At 40.5% G+C, this 25208-nt stretch overlaps 2 protein-coding genes across 2 annotated transcripts in view; one reads left to right on the plus strand and one right to left on the minus strand.

The window, feature by feature from the left end:
• The window catches only part of SLC31A1 (solute carrier family 31 (copper transporter), member 1), a 52664-nt gene extending 33543 nt beyond the window's left edge, over positions 1 to 19121 (minus strand). The window contains exon 1 of the mRNA XM_011973695.1: positions 18987 to 19121. The gene's annotated coding sequence lies outside the window, so the exon portion shown is untranslated. The remainder of the gene's footprint in view (positions 1 to 18986) is intronic.
• Positions 1 to 25208, plus strand: part of FKBP15 (FK506 binding protein 15, 133kDa) — a 115617-nt gene that overhangs the window by 42321 nt on the left and 48088 nt on the right. The window contains exons 4-5 of the mRNA XM_011973694.1: positions 17350 to 17456; positions 19270 to 19475. Coding sequence (XP_011829084.1) covers positions 19423 to 19475 — 53 coding nt within the window. The 5' untranslated portion in view covers positions 17350 to 17456; positions 19270 to 19422. The remainder of the gene's footprint in view (positions 1 to 17349; positions 17457 to 19269; positions 19476 to 25208) is intronic.

Genomic DNA, 25208 nt, shown 5'->3' on the forward strand with positions numbered 1-25208 from the left:
CCCAGACTGGAGTACAGTGGCGCAATCTTGGCTCACTTCCACCTCCTAGGTTCAAGCAATTCTCCTGCCTCAGCCTCCAGTGTAGCTGGAATTACAGGCAAGCACCACCACGTCCAGCTAATTTTTGTATTTTTAGTAGAGATGGGGTTTCACCGTGTTGGCCAGACTGGTCTCAAACTCCTGACCTCAAGTGATCCGCCCGCCTCGGGCTCCTAAAGTGGTAGGATTTACAGGTGTGAGCCACCGTGGCCAGCCCCTCAATAAAATTCAGCACTTTGACATTTGTATGCGTTTTCAGGCTTTTGTAATTCCCTGGAATTCCTTTTATTTTTTCCCCCTCATTTTCTATATATGTACTAATCCTGCCATTATTTATTCAACATTTATCATGCAATAAAATGTGCCAGAATTAAGGATAAAGCTAAAACATGGCCCTTGATCCTTTTGATTTATAACCTAGCTCATTCCAGGAGGTTTTTCTTTAATTCTGAAGAAATCTCTCTTTTTTGAATTTCCCTAGCAATCTTCTCTTACAGAAATTTTGACTTACAGTTTTTAAAATACAAGATAAAAAATGCCATATGTACACAGCAAGCTTCTTGAGGGCAAGAAACTTTCTAATTTCTACTTCCTCACAGCATCTGGAAGAATACTCACCAAATACTCATTCATTCAAAAAGTATGTATTAATTCTTACAAAATCCATGTAGGTTTCAATATCTACCTATAAGGAGTCTGATGCAAAAAGACAAGGTAATTGCCTTTGTGGGGCTACTCAAGAGGAAGAAGTCTCTCTCAGTAAAAATGTAAGCAAATAAATATATATAGGAATGTATAATTACCATTTGTGTAAGTGGTATGAAGGAAGTACAACAATGAACTGTGGCAGAAAATAACGGTGAAAGAACTAATTTAGATGGAGGACAGGTGGGAAGAGAAAGAGAGGCGTTTTCTTAAAGGAGCTGACTTTAAACAGACTGATAAAGTAATTATTGGAGTTTAGTAGAAGGAAAGAGAAGAGCCTTCCTGAGTCAAGAGAAGAAATAAGAGATCAAGGTTAACATGAACAGAACATACTGAGTGAGTGGAGGACAGGCTAATGAGGTTGAAGAGGGAAGCATTAAGGAATACTCAATTAAGAATGTCTGGGCGCGGTGGCTCACACCTGTAATCCCAGCACTTTGGGAGGCCAAGGAGGGTGAATCACTTGAGGTCAGGAGTTCAAGACCAGCCTGGCCAACGTGGTGAAACCCCATCTCTACTAAAAATACAAAAGTTAGCTGGGTGTGGTGGCGCATGCCTGTAGTCCCAGCGACTTGGGAAGCTGAGGCAGAAGAATCACTTGAACCCAGGAAGCAGAGGTTGCAGTGGGGCCAAGATCACACCACTGCACCCCAGCCTGGGTGACACAGCGAGACTGTGTCTCAAAAAAAAAATCTTAAAGGTCATTTTAAGGATTCTAAGTTTTATTTCCAGGGCAATTGGAAGCTATTTAAAGGTAATATGCAGGGACTCATATTTCCTGTTTAAGTTCTTTGAGGCAGATTTACAGAAGGAAAAAAAATCTTTATAGATTAAACCCTTACGGCTACAGCTGTTTAGTTTGCCAGGATCCAGAATGGCATCTGTTAAAACTTTAGAGAGGTGAGAAGAACCATCTAATTTCTGGGCATAAAATGATTTGAGGGGCACAACTTAAGAATATTCTACAAGAACTAGTAAGGAATTTAAAATTTTTAAATTCCTGGATTTTAAGAGCTTCTAAAAGTCACATGCCACCCTTTGCAAGTGAGATTTGATCTTACAGACTATTGTTAAGAATCTGGGGGTAGGAGTTAAAAAAAAAAAGTCTGGAGTCAGAAGGTATTCAAATCCTGGCTCTACTAATTTCTAGCTGAGTCTCCTGGTGACATTTCCTGTAAAAGTCCCATGGGTCTTTAGTTTGGCAACAGGTACCACACATAGAGATTGCTACAGGGATCGTGTCCAGATTTCAACAGCATTTTGGTAAAATGACTCAAATTTAGTACTTGCTCAATAAATAAATCAATAAATATGATGAAGGTGAACTAGCCTCTGGGAGGGACAGGGGCAGCAGACTGTGAGACACACAGTAAGTGCTTAACAGACTACACAATCTATACTATACATCTTCAACAGTGATCTAAACAAACTCCACTTGTCATTCATACCTCTTCAAAACATTAGTGATTAATGTAAGACTTGTGAACTCCAGATTTTATTTATTTTTTAATTTAAAAAGAATTTTGAGACAGAGTCACACTCTGTTGCCCAGGCTTGAGTGCAGCGTCACAATCTCTGCAACCTCTGCCTCCTGGGTTCAGATGATTCTTGTGCCTCAGCCTTCCAAGTAGGTGGGATTACAGGCGTGTGCCACCATACCTGGATAATTTTTGTATTTTCAGTACAGACAGGGTTTCATCATGTTGGCCAGGCTGGTCTTGAGCTCCCGACCTCAGGTAATCCACCTGCCTTGGCCTCCCAAAAAGTGCTGGGATTACAGGTGTGAGTCACCACGCCCGGCCTGTGAACTCTAGATTTCAATGCCCTGCTTTAGAGATAGTGAAAACACACTAGAGTGAGTCAAAGATGTGGATTCTGGTTCCAACTCTATCACTTTGAGTTCTTTTGGGGAAACACCTATCTCAGGGTTTCAACCTCAGCATTAACAACATTTTGGACTGGATAATTCTTTGTTGTCTGAGCTGTCTTGTGTATCGCTGGGTGTTCAACAGTATCTCTGAGCTCTACCAACTCAATGCCAGTAGCATTGCCCCAGTTTTGACAACCAAAAATGTCTCCAGACATTTCTCAATTTGTCCTATCCCCTTGAGAAGCATTTTCATACTCTGAATTTCAATGTCTCATCTGAAACTCTTGGAAACATGGAGATAACATCTATTTTATCCTCCTTCAGGGTTACTATACGATTCAAATAAGATAATGAATGGGGAAAAAGAGGGGAGAAAAGGCCATATGTGTAAAAGCCTTATTATTACTCTGTGGTAATATTATCATTATGCTCTGTGAGAGCTCAACAATGAGGTTAACGCATTCATATCTTGTTTACAGAATTCACTATAAGGTTTAGGTAAAGGCTATATGCAGTCTAATATACCTTTTAGGTGGCTATTCAATAAATACTTGTTGATTGATCGATTCTAAGTCTGGGTCCAACAGTAACTTCATTTACTTTTGTGGCATGTTCTCATGCACACTTTTTCTGAGAATTGCTGAGTCACAACATTGCAGTATGTTTCCAAACTTAACTCCACTTAAAAGAATAGGCCTAGATTAAACAAGAATAGTTATTCATTTTTCAGATGGAAAACTGAGGTATAAAGGTTAAAGGACTAGCCAAGGTCACAGGGCAGTTAGTCTAGTGGTCGTCATTACAAGCCTGATTCTGACCTCAAGCCCAGTGTTCTTTTTATTATTCGTAGCATGGTCTGTCTATCCAACTATCTCCTGTTCCTAATCTCTTAACACCAAGTTAGCTTTTTTTTTTTTTTTTTTTTTTTTGCATTCTAAGGGCAACTCAGAAAAATGGAGGCAAGGAAACAGCTGTAGTTTTGAGAGAGGCTTGGAAAAAGAAATGTAGACCTATTCCTGTTGAGGCACAACTGGATATTCTCTACATTCAGGGTAAACCTATGTCAAGCTATCCTAGTGCTCTGACAAGTCTATGAAATCCTTGCCCATTAAGTTGTCCAGGAGCAGCTAAATCTAATCGTTACCCCCGCTCCAGAGCAGCTGTGTCCTGCAATGGTTCATACCATGCTGCTGGCATACAGTATGTGCTACAACTGTCATATGCAGTATTCTTGGCTGCTCTACCTCTAAGTGGCTCTAAGTGGGGTGAAAATGGACTTCCATACAGCCCCAAGTTCTAGGCCACATTTTGGCATTCTGTGAGTAATGCGCAAAAGCCCCAAATGCCTTTCTACAATTTGTATTTTCAGGGTCAGAAACAGAACTTTTGAGAATAATTCATAAACATGTCACCATTTATTCTACTCCTTTAAAATGTCAGATAATCTCTGATTATCATGGCTTTGTGTGAACTTTCATATGCTGAATGTTGTCACAGGGTTGTCACTCTCAAACACTGACTCAACAGTGTTCTGGATAATTCCCAGGCAAGGGGAATTGGTGGGCTGGAGCCCACCTTAATCTTTATAATGATTACAATTTGAAAAACATAAGACTAGAAATTTTTGTTCTAGCCCTGGTTTTCCATTACACTAGGTAACTTAGCCTTTCTGGTCATAGCTTCCTGAGTCAAGGAACACACTGATTCATCTTTAGAGCCTATTTCGGTCTAAAAAGTTTAGGTGCGTACAAGAACAGTTTCAGTGAGAAACAAATGCATACTTCACTTTTTGAAACGCACTCTGAATAACAGGGCTGGGCGCATTGGCTCACATCTGTAATCCCAGCACTTTGGGAGGCCAAGACGGGCAGATCACTTGAGGCCAGGAGTTTGAGACCAGCCTGGCCAACATGGCAAAACCCTGTCTCTACTAAAAATACAAAAACTAGCCAGGTTTGGTGGCGTGCACCTGTAATTCCAGCGACTCAGGAAGCTGAGGCTTGAGAATTGCTTGAACTTGGGAGGCAGAGGTTGCAGTGGGCCAAGATCATGCCACTGCACACCACCCTGGGCGACACAGCAAGACTGTCTCAAAACAAAACAAAACAAAACAAAACAATGAAATGCACTCTGAATAATGATAGATATACTTTAGCCATTCTAACATTTCAGTGGCTTTAACACTGATTAAACACATTCCAGAACATACTGTTCATATTACTTTCCAGAACCAATCTTAAACAATCATCTCCTCTGAGAGGCACCTTGCCAAAGCAGAAACAGCAAGGGCAAGAGCCCACACTCTTCTCAGAGTCAGGCTGCTCACTGTTGCAGGACATTGCCATCTTTTTTCCCCCATAAAATAAGTACATTTTATTTAATTGTTACCCAGAACAGTAACTATTGCCAGTACTCTAGGAGCTCCCCTCCTGCCTCTCCCAGTCATGCTTCCTCCTCCTCTCCGGAGGGAACTTCTCTCCTGACTTCTAAAATCATACACAGTCTTCTGTGATTTTGAAATTTATATAAATGGAAGCAGATAGAATATACTACTGTGTCTGGGTCCTTTGCTCAACATAAGTTTTGTGAGGTTCATCCATATTGTGTGTAGCAGCAGTTTGTTATTTTTCATTGCTCTACAGTTTCCTTTGAATGAATATGCAACTTACCTTTCCATTTCGGCTCTGGCATCTAAACTGTTTTCAGGGTTTTTAATAACGCCGCTGTGAACATTTGCAAATACTTCCCCTCTCCAAGACTGGTCACATTCTTCTCAGCACTTATTATAGTCAGTCTACTTAATTTTAGCCATTCTGGTGGGTATAAATTGAACTTTAATTTGCATCTTCCTAATGACTATTGACATGGAAACTTTTTCATACATGTATTGGCTTTTGGATATCCTTTCTTTTGTTAAGTATTTGTTCAAGTTTGTGGCACATTTTTCTGTGAGGTCTTTTTCTTATTGATTAGTGAAAGTTCTTTACATATTCTGAATGAGTCTTCTATCATCATTGCAAGTATCTTCTCCCAGTCTGTGGCTTCCCTTTTCATTTCTTTTATTGTGTCTTTTGATGAACAGAAGTTTTTTACTGTTAATGTAGTCTATTTATCATGCTTTATTTTTTATCCTAAGGGGCACTGCCATCCTTAAAACTCCTAATAAGTTACAAAAACTTTGTGAGGATAATAAGTACACGTAAAACTGGGATAAAATCTCACAACAGTATGAATATCAAATGTAAAAATACATATTGAAGAGATTGGCATGTTAATAACATATATAGTAAATAATAAATGTTAATTACTTTCCTCCTAACTCAAGTGCTTCTCAAAGTGTGGTCCAAGGACCGCCTGGATCAGAATCATCGGGGAAGTCTGGGTAAAAATAAAAATTATGGACCCTATGCCACACCACTGAATCACCTCTCAGGGAGTAGGGCCTCAAAATTTAGGTGCTCATCAAGTTCCATGGACAATTCTTATGCACGCTAAAGCCTAAGAACCACAGTTCTGAATTATAGAGATGTACAACATAGATACATAGTACACAGAATCTAAGAACTAGATGTTCAACAAGTGAGAGCTAAAAAAAAAAAAAAAAAAAAAAAGATGGCCAGGCGTGGTGGCTCACGCCTGTAACCCCGGCACTTTGGGAGGCCCTGAGGTCAGGAGTTTGAGACCAGCCTGGCCAACATGGTGAAATCCCATCTCTACTAAAAATACAAAAATTAGCTGGGCTTAGTGGTGGGTGCCTGTAATCCCAGCTACTCAGGAACCCGGGAGGTGGAGGTTGCAGTGACCCAAGATCATGCCACTGTACTCCAGCCTGGGTAATAGAGCAAGACTCAGTCTCAAAAAAAAAAAAAAAAAAAAAAAGAAAGCTAAACAAAAAGACAAATATTGCATGTTTTTAGTCATATGTGGGAGCCAAAAAAGTTGATCCCATGGAGGTAGACAGTAGAATAGTCACCAGAGGCTGGGAAGGGTGTATGTGTGTGTACTCAAGGTGGCGTGAGGGTGGGATAAAGACAGATGAGTTAACAGTACAAACAGTTGCTTAGATAGAAGGAATAAGTTCTAGTGTTTGATAATAGCACAGAAGGGTGACTACAGTCAACAACAATACATCGTATATTTTGAAATAATTAGAATATCTGAAATGTTCCCAATACAAAGAAATGATACATATTGAAGGTGATGGATATCCTAAATACCCTGATTTGATCATTATACATTATGCAATTATTTATTGTGCCCATAAATATGTGCAATTATTATGTGTCAGTAACTAAAAAACGAAAGCCAAGATTCAACCAGGAACTAAAATAATGCATTTGTTTATTTTGAAATTCCAAAAAGGTCACAGAGTTAGCCCAGTCTCACATAAAATTTACACAGACCACCACCTAATAATCAAAGAACCTTGGGGGCTAACACTGAATTTAATACCAAATCACTCATCTTTGGAATTTGAGAGAGGTTTTCTAAAGCACTGTGTAAGTAAAATCTCTAAATCCCAGATGAAGGGGAAATTACATATTTTTGTAGTTTTATTTTTGTAGACTAGTTGTGAAATACAGGGATTGATCTACCAGAAAGACAGACCTCAAACGGGAAGTACACCGTTTTGCTGAGACTTTTACGTTTGTTCCCAGCTGACCTTTCCAGAGTCTGTCAACTGTCTTTCTGAGATTGGAATTTGATCTGAGATCCTGAATAGCCCACCAAAAACAAAAAAACACAAGGAGGAAGCTGTGGGTAGAAAAGATATTTCCCCTTTCTTTATTATGGCAGCTATTTAAATATGCAAGGAGATCTTCTCATTCTCTAACCAGTAAAACTGTACCTACTAGTTGTGGGCCCTTTGGCAAATTACTTAACATTTTTGTGCCTCAACTCTAAAATTGGGAAAATAAAAGTAACCTATTTCATAGGATTGTTTTAAAGAATTATTAGCAGGAGTTCACTGAGGCAAAAGCACAGTGGTTAAGAGGGTAAGTCAGTTTCCTCTAAACTAAGGATGTTTATAGCAACTACCTCTTGACAGTATACACTTAAACACTTACTTAAACACAGTCTCTAAACACAGGAAGTTCTTGATAAATACTCATAATTTTTACTTCTGAATCTACTGTTCTCTGTATATTTGGTATAAGTACAATTCCCCAAATCCTTGATTTGTCCACCAACTACCCCATAGCTAACCCTTCTTCCTAATCTCTGCTGTTTTTTTTTTTTTTCCGAGATGGAGTTTTACTCTTGTCACCTAGGCTGGAGTGCAGTGGCGCGATCTCGGCTCACTGCAACCTCCGCCTCCCAGGTTCAAGTGACTGTGCTGCCTCAGCCTGCCAAGTAGCTGGGATTACAGGTGCCTGCCACCATTCCGAGCTAGTTTTTTTTTTTTTAATTTTTAGTAGAGATGGGGTTTCACCATGTTGGCCAGGCTGGTCTTGCCACAGAGTGAGACTCCGTCTCAAACAAAAACAAGTGCTGGGATTACTGGTATGAACCACTGCATCTGGCTATCTCTGCTGTTCCTGATTTGGGAGTTTGCAGGGGTGTGCAAATGAATCCCACCCATTTAAATTTACCGACAGAGGTGGCTTTTACCTATGTTGAATCACGTGGTCAGTCATTTTTTTCAATTTGATTCCCATCTGTGTCACATTTTCTTTCAAATGTTTTAAAGTTTCTGGCTTCTGCCTCCCTGTTTTCTGACTATAAATAATGCTTCTTCATATTTCTATGTTAATTTTACTAGGCTTTTGGGAAGGAAAAGAGATGAGGTCAAAACGCCATCTTGAAATGGAAATAATGATACATTATACTAGGTTTTTGTCTATCTTTTCTACATTCTAATTTTTTAAGAGTAGTAGCAATTCTAAGCTATAACATAGAGCCATGTATTCTGTGGTATTGCTAAAAACATAACGAAGGAACTGTTTTCAGGGCTACTTTCTAGAAAGTTTGTAAGCTTTTACAAGTTGCCCAAATAATAGACAGGAAGAAGTTCAGTGAGGCACCTAGTTTCAACTACCCAGCAGCAATTTTCCCTGGGAATATGACATTGAAGGAAACATTTGGAAAGGTAGGACTGCCTAAGTGCTGCATGCTAGACCATACAATTCTGTTATCTATAACTTTACAGGAGTTATAGTCCACACGTGGGCCTGACTATCTCCTATCCCAGAGTTTATCACAACTCTTCCACAGAGATACTATGAGTACTTAATATATGGCCCACAGACAAGTTTTTCAAATCTAAAATCAAAAAAATCAACACTAATCAAACTCTATCTTCTAAATGTCCAATAAGCTAGAGTTCATATTCATCGACTATTCACTTTGATGATTTCATACACATAAAATAAAATTCATGTGAATAAAAAGATACATGTGTATTTTGAATTATATATTCCAATGCTGTTCCTACCAAGTGTGCCTAACTCCACAGCTACCACTAATGTATAATTAAATAAATAATTTCCCCATTTTTTTTTTTTTGAGACAAGGTCATATTCTGTTGCCCCAGCTGGAGTGCAGTAGCATGATTACAGCTCACTGCAGCCTACACCTCCTGGGCTCAAGAGATCCTCCCACCTCAGCCTCCAGAGTAGCTGGGACCATAGGTACGTACCATTATGCCCAGCTAATTTTAAAACTTTTTGTAGAGAGGGGGTCTCCCTATGTTGCCCAGGCTGGTCTTGTACCCCAGCCCTCAAGTGATTCTTCTGCCTCAGTCTCCCAAAATGCTCAGATTACAGGTGTAAACCACCGTATCCAACTCCCAATTTTTAAGTACAACACAAAGAACGGCAGTGGGAGCCAGAAAGATAGGTGTGTGTGCGCATTTACTTAAACATAGGCAGACACAGACTGCTCTTCAAAATAAATAATTTACTTGGCCTCCTGTCCTTTCCTGAACCAAATTAAGCATGTAAAGGGATGGCTTGACAGGTGTGTCAAGGCTGAGCAGGGAAAGGGAAGGATATGGCACTTGAGAGAGGAGCAAAGTAGAGGTCAGATCACTTTGACATCTACCTCAATTCAACTCAACAAGTATTATGAAGTAGCCTCTGCCCCAGAGGCTACAGAGAATTCAGAGATGAAAAGGATGGAGGCTCTGGCTTAAACTTGCTAATAAACAGAGAAAATTTCACAAATGGCTTATTGTACCTAGAAAGAGAATGAGGGAGGTGAGATGGGGAGAAAAGAAAAGTTAGTAGGTTATAGTCAAGAAAGTATGAGCGGCTGATACAATTCTGACCTGCTTTATGGTCCCTAGCTTCCCCAAAAGACTAGTGACTAGAGTAAACAATGTTATTGTGGATATTTCAAAATATCTAGAAAAGGGAATTCTGAATGTTTTTACCATAAAGAAATGATAAATTTTTGAGGTGATATATATGCTAAATACCATCGTTTGCTCATTATGCAATTTATATACGTATTAAAATATCACACTGTACCCCATAAATATGTACAATTATTATGTATTAATTAAAAACAAAACAGGCAGCGTATAGTGGCTCATGCCTATAATCCCAGAACTTGGGAGGCTGAGGTGGAAGGATTTGAGTCCAGGAGTTCAAGACCAGCCTGGGCAACATAATGAGACCTTGTCTCGACAAAAAATCAAGAAAAGTAGCCAGGTGTGGGGATGCAGGCCTGTAGTCTCAGCTACAGGCTGAGGCCATAGGATCTACTTTTGTACTACTTTGGCAGGCTAAGGCAGGAGGATCGCCTGAGCCTGGGAGGTTAAGGCTGCAGTGAGCTGAGATCGCACCACTGCACTCCAGCCTGGGTGACAGAACAAGACTCTGTCTCTCAAACAAATGAACAAACAAATCCCCAAAAGATTAGTAATTTTTATGGTATCATACATTTTGTAAAGTTATCACACACCTCATAACCATCCAAAAATTTGGGAAGACAGTAAAAAACAGATATTAGTTAGTCTCTCTTTATCTTTCCATTTTCATTCCCTACATAAATTGTAATAAAGGGCAAATCTTCTGAATCTTCTGCTTGGTAAATACTAGTAAAGATAGTTGGGAGACAGTCTTGTTTTGTTCTGAATTTATAATATTCACCTTGCAAATTAGCTTCAATAGTATCATACTGAAAAGCACTAGAAAAATATACAAGACCACGATGCAGGTGACTTTAGTGAAGTCTGCAATTCAACATAATTTTGATGAGGTTACCTATTCTTGGTTCTTACTTAAGACTTAGTTCTGAATAGTAAGAGATAAAAAATTAAGATATTACCAAGAAAATGATACTTTTTCTTTTCCACTAATCATTTTTCAGTTAGTCTCATAGAAGATTAAAACTAGAACAGTCATCAGTCTGATGCCCACACTCTTTAACACAGTAATCCCACTTCTAAATATTCATTCTACAGATAAACTGGCACATATGGGAAATGTATGTGTATAAAGTTACTTATAACAGGATTGTCTGTAATAGCAAAATATTGAAAATACAACCTAAATGTTCACTGATAGGGCACTGATTAAATGAGTTATCCTATTTTCATACAATGGAATACTTTGCAGAATAAGAATGAGAATGCTCTTATATATTGATATAGAATGATCTCCAAGATATATTATGAAATGAAATAAAACCAGAGTATACCGTATGCTGTAATTTGTAAAAAACTTAAAAAGGGAACAGAGTATGTACATGTTATTTTTATATACCTATACTATCTGCAGGGGAGTTGGGGGGAAACAACAAAGTTGTTGGTTGAGCCTGGGAGGCAAAATAGGACCGTGGTCCCTAAGGGGAACTGGTCAGAGGTGGGTAGGAGTAAATCAAATACTTTTCACTGAATATCCTTGTGTACTTTTTGAATTACAAACCATGTGAATATATTTCCTATTTAAATAATTAAATTATTGGCCAGGCGCAGTGGATCACGCCTATAATCCCAGCACTTTGGGAGGCAGAGGCAAGCAGACCACCTGAGGTCAGGAGTTCAAGACCAGCCTGACCAACATGGAGAAACCCTGTCTCTACTAAAAATATAAAATTAGCCGGGTGTGGTCGCGCATACCTGTTAATCCCAGCTACTAGGGAGGTTGAGGCAGAAGAATTGCTTGAACCCGGGAGGTGGAAGTTGCAATGAGCCAAGATTACACTATTGCACTTCAGCCTGGGCAACAAGGGCAAAATTCCAACTCAAAAAAAAAAAAAAAAAAAAAAAAAAACACATCAAATCCAACTCCTCTATTTTACAGATGTGGAAACTGAGGCCCACGTTATTAAATAATGACACTAATACTCTTTAGTTAGGTGAATCCATAACATCTGCTTCTACTAGAAGGCTCCATAACACTAGACTAACCACTTTCTCCAGTCCCATTTCTCCGATGGCTTGCTGGGAAGCAGCTAAGCAGGAGGGGTTTCTGAGCTTTACATATCCTGTTCTGGTGGCACGTAACACAGAAGCTCCTATTTCTCTTGCCCGCTCCCACCCTTCTGTACAAAGAAGATCAAGTGTACAACTATATTCTTCCAAAGGCCTTTAGAAAAGCTTTTATTTGCCTGGTTCTAATAGGACAACTCAAATTTGATATGTCAAACAAACAAACTGAAAAGGTCTTTTAGTTATGTAATGATAGCAGGGCCTAAGTCCAATGGGGAGTGGATCTCCCAGCTACTTTACTCCATTTCTGTGATACCTTTTGTTGTTGGGTAAGCCACATCCTGGAATAATGTAATCACAAGAGGCACCCTTTCATGCTCCTCTTACAGGATCCTTTTGTAGTCCTGACGCACTTCCAGTCTGCTAACTGTGCTTTAGTATGATTTATGTGAGGATTTCAGTGTTTTCTAGGTAGTATCTTAGAGTGGAGAAAGCATGGAGCACTAGGTATCAAAGGCTCTGAGCTCTGGACCCACATTTGCCATATACTAGCCATATGACATTAGGCAAATCACCAAAATTTGCAAAACAGATATTAAAATACCTACGCTGCCAATCTCATAGTATTGTAAGGGTCAAATAAAATATGCTAAATACTTTCCAATTTTAAGGTACAGTAAATATGAACTATAATAGCTTGCTTGCTCATTAGATGACAAAATCTCCAAAAGAAGCTAAGTCACACATAAGGCTCACTTTCATGTCTTTTGAACTATACAGCGTTTCACAGTTTGATTTAAACAAAACTAGCTAGTCAGACAAATACACATTGGCAAAGCATTGCTTTAACTGCATTATTGTTATAATGAAAGGCAGACAATGGTCCTCCTTGTCTAAACTTTGCTTTAATTATATTATATAGTATTTAAACTGTCTGGATAATAATGTTGTTGGTTTGCCTATGAATAATATTGGGAATTAATATGGCATAAGACACAAACTAGAAAACATTTGAACTGTTCCCTTTATTTTACTCAGTAGGAAAATGCAATTAAATATGTTACACAAGATAACAGGAACTTGATTTAATGAAAATGCAATACGAGAATGAAAATGAGGCTGGGCATGGTGGCTCACGCCTGTAATCCCAGCACTCTAGGAGGCCAAGGCGGGCAGATTGCTTAAGCTTAGGAGTTTGAGACCAGCCTGGGCAACATGGCAAAGCCCCAACTCTATCAAAAATACAAAAAATTAGCTGGGCGTGGTAGTGCATGCCTGTAGTCCCAGCTACTCAGAAGGCTGAGATGGGAAGATTGCTTGAGCCTGAGAGACAGAGGTTGCAGTGAGCTGAGATCATGCTACTGCACTCCAACCTGGGCAACAGAGCAAGACCCTGTTTCAAGAAAAAATAAAATAAAATAAAATAAAAAAGAAAATGAAAAAGTTGTTCAATATCTCAGATAGAGGCTGTATGGTGTGGCAGTAAAAGTACTGGGCTAGGAATTGAAAGAGGTTCTAGATTTGGCTCTTAGGTCTCATTTGCTGTGCAACTCCGAGGAACTCAGACTATTCTTTCGCTATTTATTGCACACCTATTGAATGAAGGTACCACGATGAAACTCTAACCTTAAGAAACCCATTCTGGTGAAAGAGGGACATATGTAAATAATTTAAAAATAATGTAAAATGTACTAAGGTATAGATTATGCGTATGGGTTGTGTGAGAGCTCATAAAAAACCATCAGAAAAGGTAGGAGAGAGGATGCGGGTGTACGAGTCACAGCATTTCTCTTTCGTTTCATAAATTAAATGACTACATTCTAGATGCTCTAAACTGCTTCAAAATTATATAAACACTCATCATAGTTCTACGATAACTCTTCTATCTAGGGAAATATGTCACCTGTTACTCTAATTTTGCACTCTTTATATGTTCCCTCCGAATCACTTCTCATATTTACTTTTGAGATTCAGGCTTCCATCTTACCATGCTGTATTTCATAATGTCCTTAGCCTACAAAAGCACGTTGTATACAAAAGCCTAGGGCCATTGTGTAAAGGAAAAGAAGTAGGGTGGACCCTTCTCAACCCTTTCCTTCTCTGCAGGGCTTTGCATTCCTAAGGATGGGCCCCTCCTCTGCTTGGGGATGTTACCTAAATTATAAAATGATATTACTCAAAGCAATGGAACTTCAAAAGCATTTCCTTCCCAGGCCCTACTATAAGATTTCTTTTGGCATAAACTGTTCATTGTAATGTATTAAGTATCAGACTTCTGATGACTTGTCATACTTAAGTCACAAAACTACAAAAAACTTTTAAATTTTTAAAATGGCTTTGTTTTAAGAGCTGCATGCGGGAGGACAGGCATTAGCAACCCCCTACCCCTTCCCTCCCTTTTCCCCAGTCAGGCCTCCCCTGTCAACTTTAAAATGCAGTTATTTGGGTGATACCTTGTTACTAACTTATCTGACAACTGCTAGTTGAAATCAACTTGTCTCTGTAAATACTTTGCTTTTCTTTTTCTTTTTTTCTTTTCAGATGGAGTCTCGCTCTGTTGCCCAGGTTGGAGTGCAGTGGCGTGACCTCGGCTCACTGCAACCTACGCCTCTCCAGAGCTCAAGTGATTCTCGTGCCTCAGTCTCCTGAGTAGCTGGGACTACAGGTGCCCGCCACCATGCCCGACTAATTTTTGTATTTTCAGTAGAGACGGGGTTTCATCATGTTGGCCAGGCTGGTCTCGAACTCCTGATCTCAGGCGATCCACCTGTGCTGAGATTACAGGCAGGAGCCACCATGCCCAGCCGAACGCTTTGCTTTTCTAGTGATAATTATATCATGTTTCTCTCTTGTAGCACTTCTGGTGGGAAAAGTGCAAAAATGAATTAACAGTAGAGATGAGTCTCTGATTCCCAAGTCCTTCTCTACCAAGACTTCCAAGTTGGAAACAAGAGGTAGAGAAAGACTTAGGAATCAAAGACTCTTATGAGTATGATATCTACTTTCAAAACAGTCATTTCATTTTATTCACATTCAGTATGGAAACTTTAGTTTTCTCAATTCAAAATTGAGACTATAATCCAAAGGAAAGCTGAATTTTAACAGATTAATACCAGTACCCCAAGTAGTGTTTACCATGCCTTCAGAACAACCCCATGTTCTAGGGGCCATTAAAAAATGAAATGGCTACTGACATGGAATGGAGCTGGGGAAATTTAACTTTTTACTTCATACATTCCTGAGCCATCTGGACTTTTTTACATCAATCATGCCATTTAGAACAAAAAAAATTCCACTTCCTACCAAGCTAAGTACAAACTTGTCACCTTGACCTTCAAGATATTTGACAAATATGGTCCTGGATTCCTTTTCAATTTTAATCCATTACTTTCTTTTGGGAACTGTTGCCTTATACTCCTAGCAAACTATCCCAAAGAACTCTCTTATCCAATTTAACTGACACCACACCACTAGGCTATTCTCCAATGTGATGGGAACAACACTTCTGGTTCCCCCTCTGTGAAGTGTGCTTATCAATGGTGACAATGTGTTTATTCAGAAACCAATTTATGCCAGTTGTGCTTATTATTGAAAATATGTAAATACTATGTAAAGCAATGAAGTATAAATGAGAAGAGAAAAATGACAGCGGCAATTAACACTGAGTACCTACTACTTGCCAGACACTGTTATAAATGCTTTACATGAATTAACTCCTATAATCTTCACAAGAAACCTAGAAATGGATACTACCATTATGCCTATTTTACAAAGGCAGAAACTGAGTAACTTGCCTATGGCCTATATAACTAGTAAGTGGCAAAGCAATTTGGCTCCAGAGCTCAAGTACTTAACTACTACAAGACATAGCCTCTCTAGTAGTTATTTCTATAAAATCCACATTGAATGCTTTGGAAAGACTAGATAAAAGTGAGCATACAAGGCCAGGTGTGGTGGCTCACGCCTGTAATCCCAGCACTTTGGAAGGCCAAGGTGGGTGGATCACCTGAGATCGGGAGTTCCAGACCAGCCTGACCAACATGGAGAAACCCCATCTCTACTAAAAATACAAAATTAGCTGGGCATGGTGGCACATGCCTGTAATCCCAGCTACTCAGGAGGTTGAGGCAGGAGAATAGCTTGAACCCAGGAGGCGGAGGTTGTGGTGTGCCAAGATCACGCCACTGCCATTGCACTCCAGCCTGGGCAACAAGAGCAAAACTCCGTCTCAAAAAAAAAAAAAAAAAAAAAAAGTGAGCATACAGATAACACACAAACTTGTTGTTAGGTGTGGGAGACAACAGAAAAGGCTGGAAGGGCATTTCATAAACACCTAGAAAGATTCTGCAGTGAGACTGCTTTGCAAGTGACTTTTAGTATTCATTCTATGTTAAAAATACCATAGATAAGGTAGGCCAGGGGCTAGCAAGCTCTTTCTGTAAAGGGTCAAAAGTAAACATTTTAGGTGTTGAAGGCCATGTGGTTTCTGTCTCAACCACTAATACTCAATTCTGCCTTGTAGGCTGAGAGTAGTCATAGACAATACATAAACAAATGAGCAAGGCTGTGTTCTAATAAAGCTTTACTTATAAAAACAGGCAACAGGGTCCTACATTCCAAGAAAAGGCTGAGGCCTTATGTTAAAAGAATGGCAAAAGAATGTTTATGTCTTCGTTAAAATGTTACGTATGTAACTATTATCTGTGTGATTCCCTGCTTTAACGTACTTCTTCAGTTAGCCAACTAATGGCCCTAAAAGTCTGCTTTCAGTAACTGAGTGAATGTTATAGATGCCCTAGAACCTGCATTTAATTCATATTCCTGTCATTATACCTGATATATCTTGGTTATAACTTTAAACTACTAATTTTAAAATGCATGCATCAGTACAGATTAGTATGGGCATACTCGTATATAAAGACTGTCATCTCTGTTGCAAAATTGCTGATAATTTGAAAAGAATTATTAAAATCGCTGCTTCCCTGAGGGAGGAAGGAGGGTGGAGGGTGGAGGAAAAAAATTGCTGCTTCCTGGCCAATCTTCAGGGGGTTGACAATACATTTCATGAATATTCTAAAAGTTGTATACTTAAGCAAAACAAATAAACAAAAATGCTTACTTTAAACTTGAGATCAAGGGTTGTGCCTTACTTGCTTTTGTATTCCCAAGAATTACTCAGTAGAAGTCCAGGTCTAATCCACTTGTTTTACGGTGTTTAGGGAGCCTGGACCAAACTCAGAGTTGAGTTAGAAGGGCTGGGACAGGAATTCAGATTTCCTGATTCCTAGTCCAATATTACCAATCTGAAGATACACGAATTTAGGAAGACAGTGGCTTTCTTTTCTTTTTTTTTTAGGTGCACCCAGTCCTGCAGTTCAAAGCCTGGGAAGACTCACCATCATCTTCCTCCTCCTCATACTGCTAATAAGAATCAGCAGTTGTGTTTCTACAGTGATAATCTGGGTATGCACGTTCGTGATGTTCCAATGAACAAAAAGGCTATTGATTTTAGGATTCCTGAGTACCTAAAAAGCTACTTAAACATCCAGGATAAAAACACCTCCACCCAAGAATACAAGATCAGAGTTCAAATATTCCCTTGGCCATTTTTTTTTTAAAAGAAAAGGTTGGAAGGACATTTCATAAACAACTAGAAAGATTCTGCAGTGAGACTGCTTTGCAAGTGACTTTAAGTATTCACTCTATGTTAAAAATAGCATAGATAATGTAGGCCAGGGGCTAGCAAGCTCTTTCTGTTAAACATTTAGATGTTTCAGGGCTGCAATCACAGTGACCAGTATTGGGGAGAGTGATTAAAAAGTGCCATGGTACTTAATCCAGTTATTCCCCCAACACCTCCAAGATATAGCCAAGTTCACACACTAAACAGAGCTACTGCAACAGTTCTAATGCTAGTCCTTAGATTCTAGTTCCAGTTCCGGTTCTAGTGCTTAGATACCAGTTGCATCATTCCAACTGTGAGGCTTCGCTGCTTTAACATCTTTGCCAGGAGGTGCAAAGTTCTCTGGGAGGGAGAACTTCGCTTCAATTTCATACTGACAGATTGAAACATTCAGGTAAGGGACACCTGTAGTACCAACCTGACTGTGAGGGGAAGCCCAAGAACTCCAGTGAGTCTGTGGACGCTACACTGGGACACTATCTCCTGAGCCACACCTTACCTAAGCCAGGACTACCCCAGGATTGTTTCGAGAATGAAACCAGGTTAACCAAAAAAATACTTAGGTAAGATACAGATAGGGTGGAAACTGGAGTCAGAGGAGTCCGTCACAATTGATGTTGATTTAGGACTGTCGCAGGAAGACCCAGGGAAACCCACGCCAAGGTTGGGCTGGGGATGTGTCTGCCTCCAAAGTATCCTCCTTTCCATCACCCACCGCCAGAATATCCTAGTTCTTCTGCACCTCCCCTGCGTAGAATACAGGTGGACTCCAGAAAGGGGATTTTCCTCGAGGTGTATGCTACAGTCTTTCAATAGCCATTCTGTAAGGGCACACAGTGCTTACGGGCTGGTAAGGTTCTTGTTCACGCACTAGCTCACTATGTCCTGAATCAAAGGACGAGGAATCCAGTCTCAGTCTGCCCTTTACTCTTTGTGACCTCGGACTAGTCACCCGGGTGCTTAGTTCCTTCGTCTCCCTATCTGGAAATTCTGAGATTACGAGGAGGCCGGGATCGAAATCGATGACCTCTGAGCTCTAAAATCTTCTGCACCAGCCGGCACATGGAAGCACTGGACAAATGGCCGGTTGCACACACGGGGAAACTGAGGCACCGAGCACCCCGGTCCAAGGTCACTCTGGCTATGCCACTGCAGGGACCGGGCCGAAGCCCAAGTCTTTAACCCTCCAGTCCCGCGCTCTTTCTCCTTCCGCGAAGCTGAGGAGAGCGGCCAGAAGGGTCCTTGTCCCGCTGGGGAAAGGACGGTACCCATGCACAGGGGTGCTAGAGAGGGGCCGGGAGAAGCCTTACCTTCCCAGGTCGAGTCCAGCCACTGGCGCCTCTCTCTCCCAATCTTAACCCGTCACCCCCTCACGACTCCTCGAACGGTCCGTCCACTTCTACCCGGCTCGACGTGTCCACGACCGCCACCGAGGCCGAGGATTTCCCGCCCCCTCCCGCCCCCTAGCATTACCGACCAATCCCTGCACGAGACTGTGAAGCTCCGACCCCCCTGCGGGCTGGAGAGGCCTGACGTCACGCGGCGCGCGTGCCCACGCGAGCCTCTCATTTGCCTTTGCCCCACCTTCTCCAGAGCCTAGACTACTTTCGGCCCAGAGACCGTGAGGGAGTTCACCCTGCCGGAAAGCAGCACGCCGCCGCGGCATTTTACGACGTCGGCGGTGACAAGCCCTGGGACTCTGGAAATACCCAGCTTCCTCCCCGCAGCCTGGTGAAAGCCAACGCAATGTTCGGTGCGGGGGACGAGGACGACACCGATTTCCTATCGCCCAGCGGCGGGTGAGTGACTGAGAAGTACGCGCTGGAGGGCGTGGCTGAGAGATACCGGCGGATTGTTGGAGGGGAGGGTCGATCTCTTCTCAGGCCTTTTCCCAACTTCCGGGGGGAGACTCTTGACGCATTCCGGTGCTCTACACCTCTCAGAATCTGGGCAGAGCTTCCAACTGTGCTGACTCTGCCAATCTGAGGTTCGGGACCCGGCATCTCTCTTGGCGCGAAGATAACCCTGGGGTTTGCCTTTTGCATTTTGGGTCACAATTTCTTCTGTGAAATGGGAATGATTGCTGATGAAACTTCCTGCCTCAGAATTTTTGTAGGAGTCAGCTGGGGCTGATAAGAGACTTTCCCTTCTCCGTGGAGAAGGCGATGACACTTTAGAACCGGGCCCTGGTGGGTCAGCTCTAGCATTCTTCAAGGCCCAGCTCGGATGTCATGTTTTGGATGCTTTTCCTTCTCCTGCAGCCTCAGGCAGAATGAATTGCATTCTCTTCCTTATTCCTACAGTTAGGTGTGTTTGCCTCTATTCTTGTACCCCGAACCTATTAGATTATGAGTCCTCACAGGACAGGGACTGCTTATGTTGTTCATTTCTGTCTAGCACTCAGCATGGTACATAGCACGTAGTGAGTGCTCAGGAAATGGCTGTTGAATGAATAATAGCTGCGAAACTGCACTTTGTAAAGTTTAAAGCTTAAAACCAACGTAACAGACTTCCGTCATTCTCCAGTTTCTTCGAGCGTTATATTAATATATACCAGCCTGGGATAGAAGTCTTTAAAGAGAGGCAGGGTTTTGTCTCTTTCAGTGGTCAGTTTAGCCTTTTCCATTGTGTTGTGCCCGTGGACAGCTTGACTTCCTCCAAACTTGTGAGCTACCAAGCTCTGATCATTGCAGAGGTCATCTTTGAACATATGCTTAACAAATTTTGTGCATGCTGAAGAATGTACTGGAAAAATGACAAATACACCACATATGCTCCTTAATCTGCTAAATACTAAGAGGTTACAAAAATGATTAAACTGCTGTGCCTCCCCTTAAGTTGCTTAAAGATCTAATGGGCCATGTGGTTTCTGTTGCAACCACAAATACTCAGTTCTGCCTTGTAGGGTGAGAGTAGTCATAGACAATACATAAACAAATGAGTTAATAGATGAATGACCATAAAATGACACTGGCCTTCTTTTGTCTTTAAATAGGAACTTTTGATTTACACTGACTAGCTCTATATTACCTATCCTTAAGTCTTTTCACTCTCATCACTCTTTTCCCTTCGTACCCCCCCTCTTTAGATGGCCTGCATTCACTTAGTTCCACTTTGAGTTCTTTCCGTTTCTCAGTTATTTTAGAGTTAAGCTGTGCTTTGGTTCTTTTTTTCCCTGTTCCACCCAAAACATTAACAAATCTCCATACAGTCCAAACTCCTTGCTGCTGTTGACTCTGTTTGTAGCCAGCCTTTTGAATTAATGTTCCTTCCAACAAACCTGTTTTGTGTATAGCCGTATATTAGACCACTTGAAAATTTCGAAGGTTATACTTTAAATTCACATCCTTCACTATGTGAAAGTATTTGGGAGAAGTCTGTAATGTTAGGGCTCCCAACTTTCTTGCAACAATCAGTCCAAGCTGACTGAAAATGATGGGATAAGTAATGACAGTCATGTGTTCTTTTCCAGATTCCTGGCCAGAGATAAATTCTTGGTGGCTCAACTATTCTTTTTTCCTGAGCAGGCTTCTCAAGGATCTGGGACACTTGAATTCTAGGCATGTGACTGTACTCCTAGACATAGACAACAGCTAATTTGATGATAAAAGACATGCTAAGCAAAGTTGCAGCTTATTTTTGTTCCCCACGGTTATCAGGAAAACCAAATCAAATTTAACACTGAGAATACAGAAAGTTTCACCAACGTTCTCTGATTTAGCTATTCCTTTTTTGGTTTTCTCTAAGGAAGTAGAACATATGACAGTGAATACTGCAACTGCTTTTCACTTCCTCTTTTGTAGCCATATATTACTATAAGTATACTTGCTTAAGTTCCAAGTCTCTTGATTTAAACACCTGACTTGCTTGATTCCATTAAGGATATTCAAGCCTCATAGAAGTGGAAGTATCTGATAATCTGCCTTCTGAATTTCTAGGCCTCTTAGAGTTTACTGTTAATGTGGAAGTAGTAATCAAGAGGCTTGCTTTTGTTTGTTAGTTTGTTTTAGCCCATTCCTCACTGTTGTGGGAAGTAATAGTAATGAAGTAATAGTACTTGGCTTCAGCTAATCCAGATAGGAATAAGGCACAGTTTCTGTCCCTAAGAAACTTTTATTTTAGTAGTAGAATAAAATCAACCCAGGAATAATAATCACAAAGCATTTTTAAGGGGCTAGTTATGCATATATTTGTTTTAGATTGTAAAGGTATGTGTAGGCAGATCTGATTAGCATAGTAATGGTAAATCACCAATCTAAAGAGGGTAAAAAGATAAATTAGCTGATCATCAGAAAGCATTTTAAGTTCTGTAAAAGATAGGAAAAAGCCTAGATTCTAATGTTGATTCTATCCCCAGTTAGGAATGTAACTTTGAACAGATTATCTTCCATCCTTGTCTCTCCATACCCCAACCTATTCAATAATGAGGTTTGACCTAGATAAACTTGGAGACCTTTCCCAATTCTATAGTTTTAATGTTAATGCTAATACCAGTTTATGGTTGCAGGTCAACTTGTATGTCAATCAAGCATGCTTCCACCCTTGCAGGGGTATCTGAGTTGAACCACATTTTGAGATAATAGGATGTGTTCACAAGTATATAAACACATACTCTGTGCTTACTCAATGTCACACACTGTTCTAAGGAATACATAGACATTATTGTATTTATTCCTTCCTTCTACTCCATGAAGTATTTTACCTACTATGCCCAGTTTACAAGTGAGAAATGTATATATACATTAGTGTATTTAGTCTTCTCTATGAGGTACTATTAACTATTATATCCATTTTACAAATGAGAAAGGCTCAGAGAGGTAAGTTGCCCAACATCATGCAGCTAGAAAGTAATAGAGCCTGGATATGAAATCAGGTAGGCAGATTCTACGAGACCTGCCTATGTGCTATTGTTGTTATTATTGAAATAGATGTTTGACGTCAGTTTATTTAAAAAATATTAATACTTTACCAACAAAAAATCCATTTATTAAAATATATTGATACAATGTAAATGCATGCGTTTTTGTTTTTGATGAGAAAGAAAAGTAATATAAAACTGAGGTGAGGTGAGGTCCTTGGCGACTAAATGCATTGTCTAACTTTTTTTTTAAAATGTAGTTAATGTTGTAATGACTTTTCCTATGAATTATAAACATTGACTCAAGTCCAGAGTTAGCAAACTCATTCTTGCCAACATAGGGAGAGTGTGTATATTTGAGAGTTCTTTAGTAGTGGCAAAATCTAAAAATTTATTCATTTTTGTTGATTTATTTATTTTTTGAGACAGGGTTTTGCTCTGATGCCTAGGCTGGAGTGCAGTGGTACAGTCATGGCTCACTGCAGCTTCGAACTCCTGGGCTCAAGCAATCCACTTGCTTCAGTCTCCCAAGTAGCTGGGACTACAGGCGCATGCCACCACGCCTGGCTAATTTTTAATTTTTTGTAAATATAGGGTCTTGCTATGTTGCTCAGGCTGGTCTTGAACTCCTGGCCTCAAGCAGTCCTCCTGTCTCAGCCTCTGAGAGTGAACCACCATGCCCTACTAAAAATTTACAAGTAACTTATCTCCCAAGTTGATGTAGAGTCCATTAAAAATATTAATAGAAAATGGGGCTGAGCGTGGTGGTTCAAACTTGTAATCCCAGCACTTTGGGAGGACAAGGTGGGCGGATCATGAGGTCAGGAGATTGAGACCAGCCTGGCCAACACAGTGAAACCCCGTCTCTACAAAAATACAAAAATTTACTGGGTGTGGTGATGGTTGCCTGTAATCCCAGCTACTCAGGAGGCTGAGGCAGGAGCATCGCTTGAATCTGGGAGGCGGAGGTTGCAGTGAGCCGAGGTCGTGCCAGTGCACTCAGCCTGGGCGACAAAGCTACTCTCCGTCTCATTAAAAAAAAAAAAAAAAAAAAAAGGTTGGGCGTGGTGGCTTGCGCCTGTAATCCCAGCACTTTGGGAGGCTGAGGCGGGCGGATCACCTGAGCTCAGGAGTTCAAGACCAGCCTGGCCAACATGGTGAAACCCCATATCTACTAAAAATACAAAAATTAAACAGGCATGCTGGCGGGTGCCCGTAATCTTGGTGATCAGGAGACTGAGGCATGAGAATCGCTTGAATCCTGGAGGTGGAGGTTGCAGTAAGCTGAGATCCTGCCATTGCACTCTAGCCTGGACGCCAAGAGCAAAATTCCATCTCAAAAAAAAAAGACAGAAGAAGAAAAGAAATTGGAATTAATCTGAAAACTAATTAGGTTGACCTGGCTTTTGGATTGACTTTGTAGTCTTCAGTTGGCTGGTCTTTAGAACATCTATGGAAACACAGTTCACTTATGACATTCTTCTTTCCTTTTAGAAAGGCTATACCTGCAAAATTAAAACAGCAAGCCCAATACCAATGGCTTACTGAAGCTAACAAGGACATTCTTTTCTTATATATTATCTTAACTAGGTGCTAAGCTTTGTACTTTTTTCACTGTGTTAAAGACAGTGAAACCCAGCTCTTCCAGAATCTTATTCCTTTAGGCAATTTGCCCAAATTTTCCTGCCTGAAAGGAAAAATCTTGCTCTCTTCTAAATTCCATAAGCATTCCTTGATGTCTTTTTAGGCCAGTGCTGCTCTCACACAAGCACTGCATTTACAATCTCGTTTAAACCTCTTAGTCCTTTACAGTAGGCATTTCTGGCCTATTTACAGGAAACAAACTTACACTAGACTACTTTGAGAAAAGAAGGTAATAGTTTCAAGTCATATCAAATTTATTTTGTAAAATGCTAGTGCGTATTTCTCTATACATAAAACTAGTTTTGAAAAAACCTGAAAAGCCAAAATAACTTGTTGGGAAGTTTCAATGTTTACTTCACCTAAACTAAGGATGCCTTTGGAGAAGAGGCACTCAGAGCCAGACTAAGCTTTGAATTCATTTATTGAACCTATTACATACCAGGCCCTGGGCATACCTCTTTTTTTTTTTTTGATTTGCTTTATTGTGCCTTGCAGATTTTTTTTTTTTTTTTTTTTTTTAAAAAAAATAAAGATCGTGGCCAACCCTGTGTTGAGTGAGTTTGTTGGCATAATTTTGCCAACAGCAAAATTGCTCCCTTCGTGTCTCTGTGTCACATTTTGGTAATTCTGTTAATATTCAAAAATATTCCCTTGGTCAGTTGCAGTGGCTCACACCTATAATCCCAGCACTTTGGGAGGCTGAGGTGGGTGGATCACTTGAGGCCAGGAGTTTGCAACCAGCCTGGCCAACATAGCAAAACCATGTCTCTACTAAAAAATACAGAAATTAGCAGGGCATGGTGGTGCGCTCCTGTAATCCTAGCAATTTGGGACGCTGAGACATGAGAATCTCTTGAACCCAGGAGGCGGAGGTTGTAGTGAGCCGAGATTGTGCCACTGCATTCCAGCCTGGGCGACAGAGTGAGACTGCATCTCAAAGAAAAAAAAAATAATAATTATATATATATACACACACACACACACACACACGCATACACACATATATCCTCTGAATATTGCAAACTTTTTC

Source organism: Mandrillus leucophaeus, unplaced genomic scaffold (assembly GCF_000951045.1).
Source record: "Mandrillus leucophaeus isolate KB7577 unplaced genomic scaffold, Mleu.le_1.0 Scaffold1394, whole genome shotgun sequence".
Classification (NCBI taxonomy): domain Eukaryota; kingdom Metazoa; phylum Chordata; class Mammalia; order Primates; family Cercopithecidae; genus Mandrillus; species Mandrillus leucophaeus.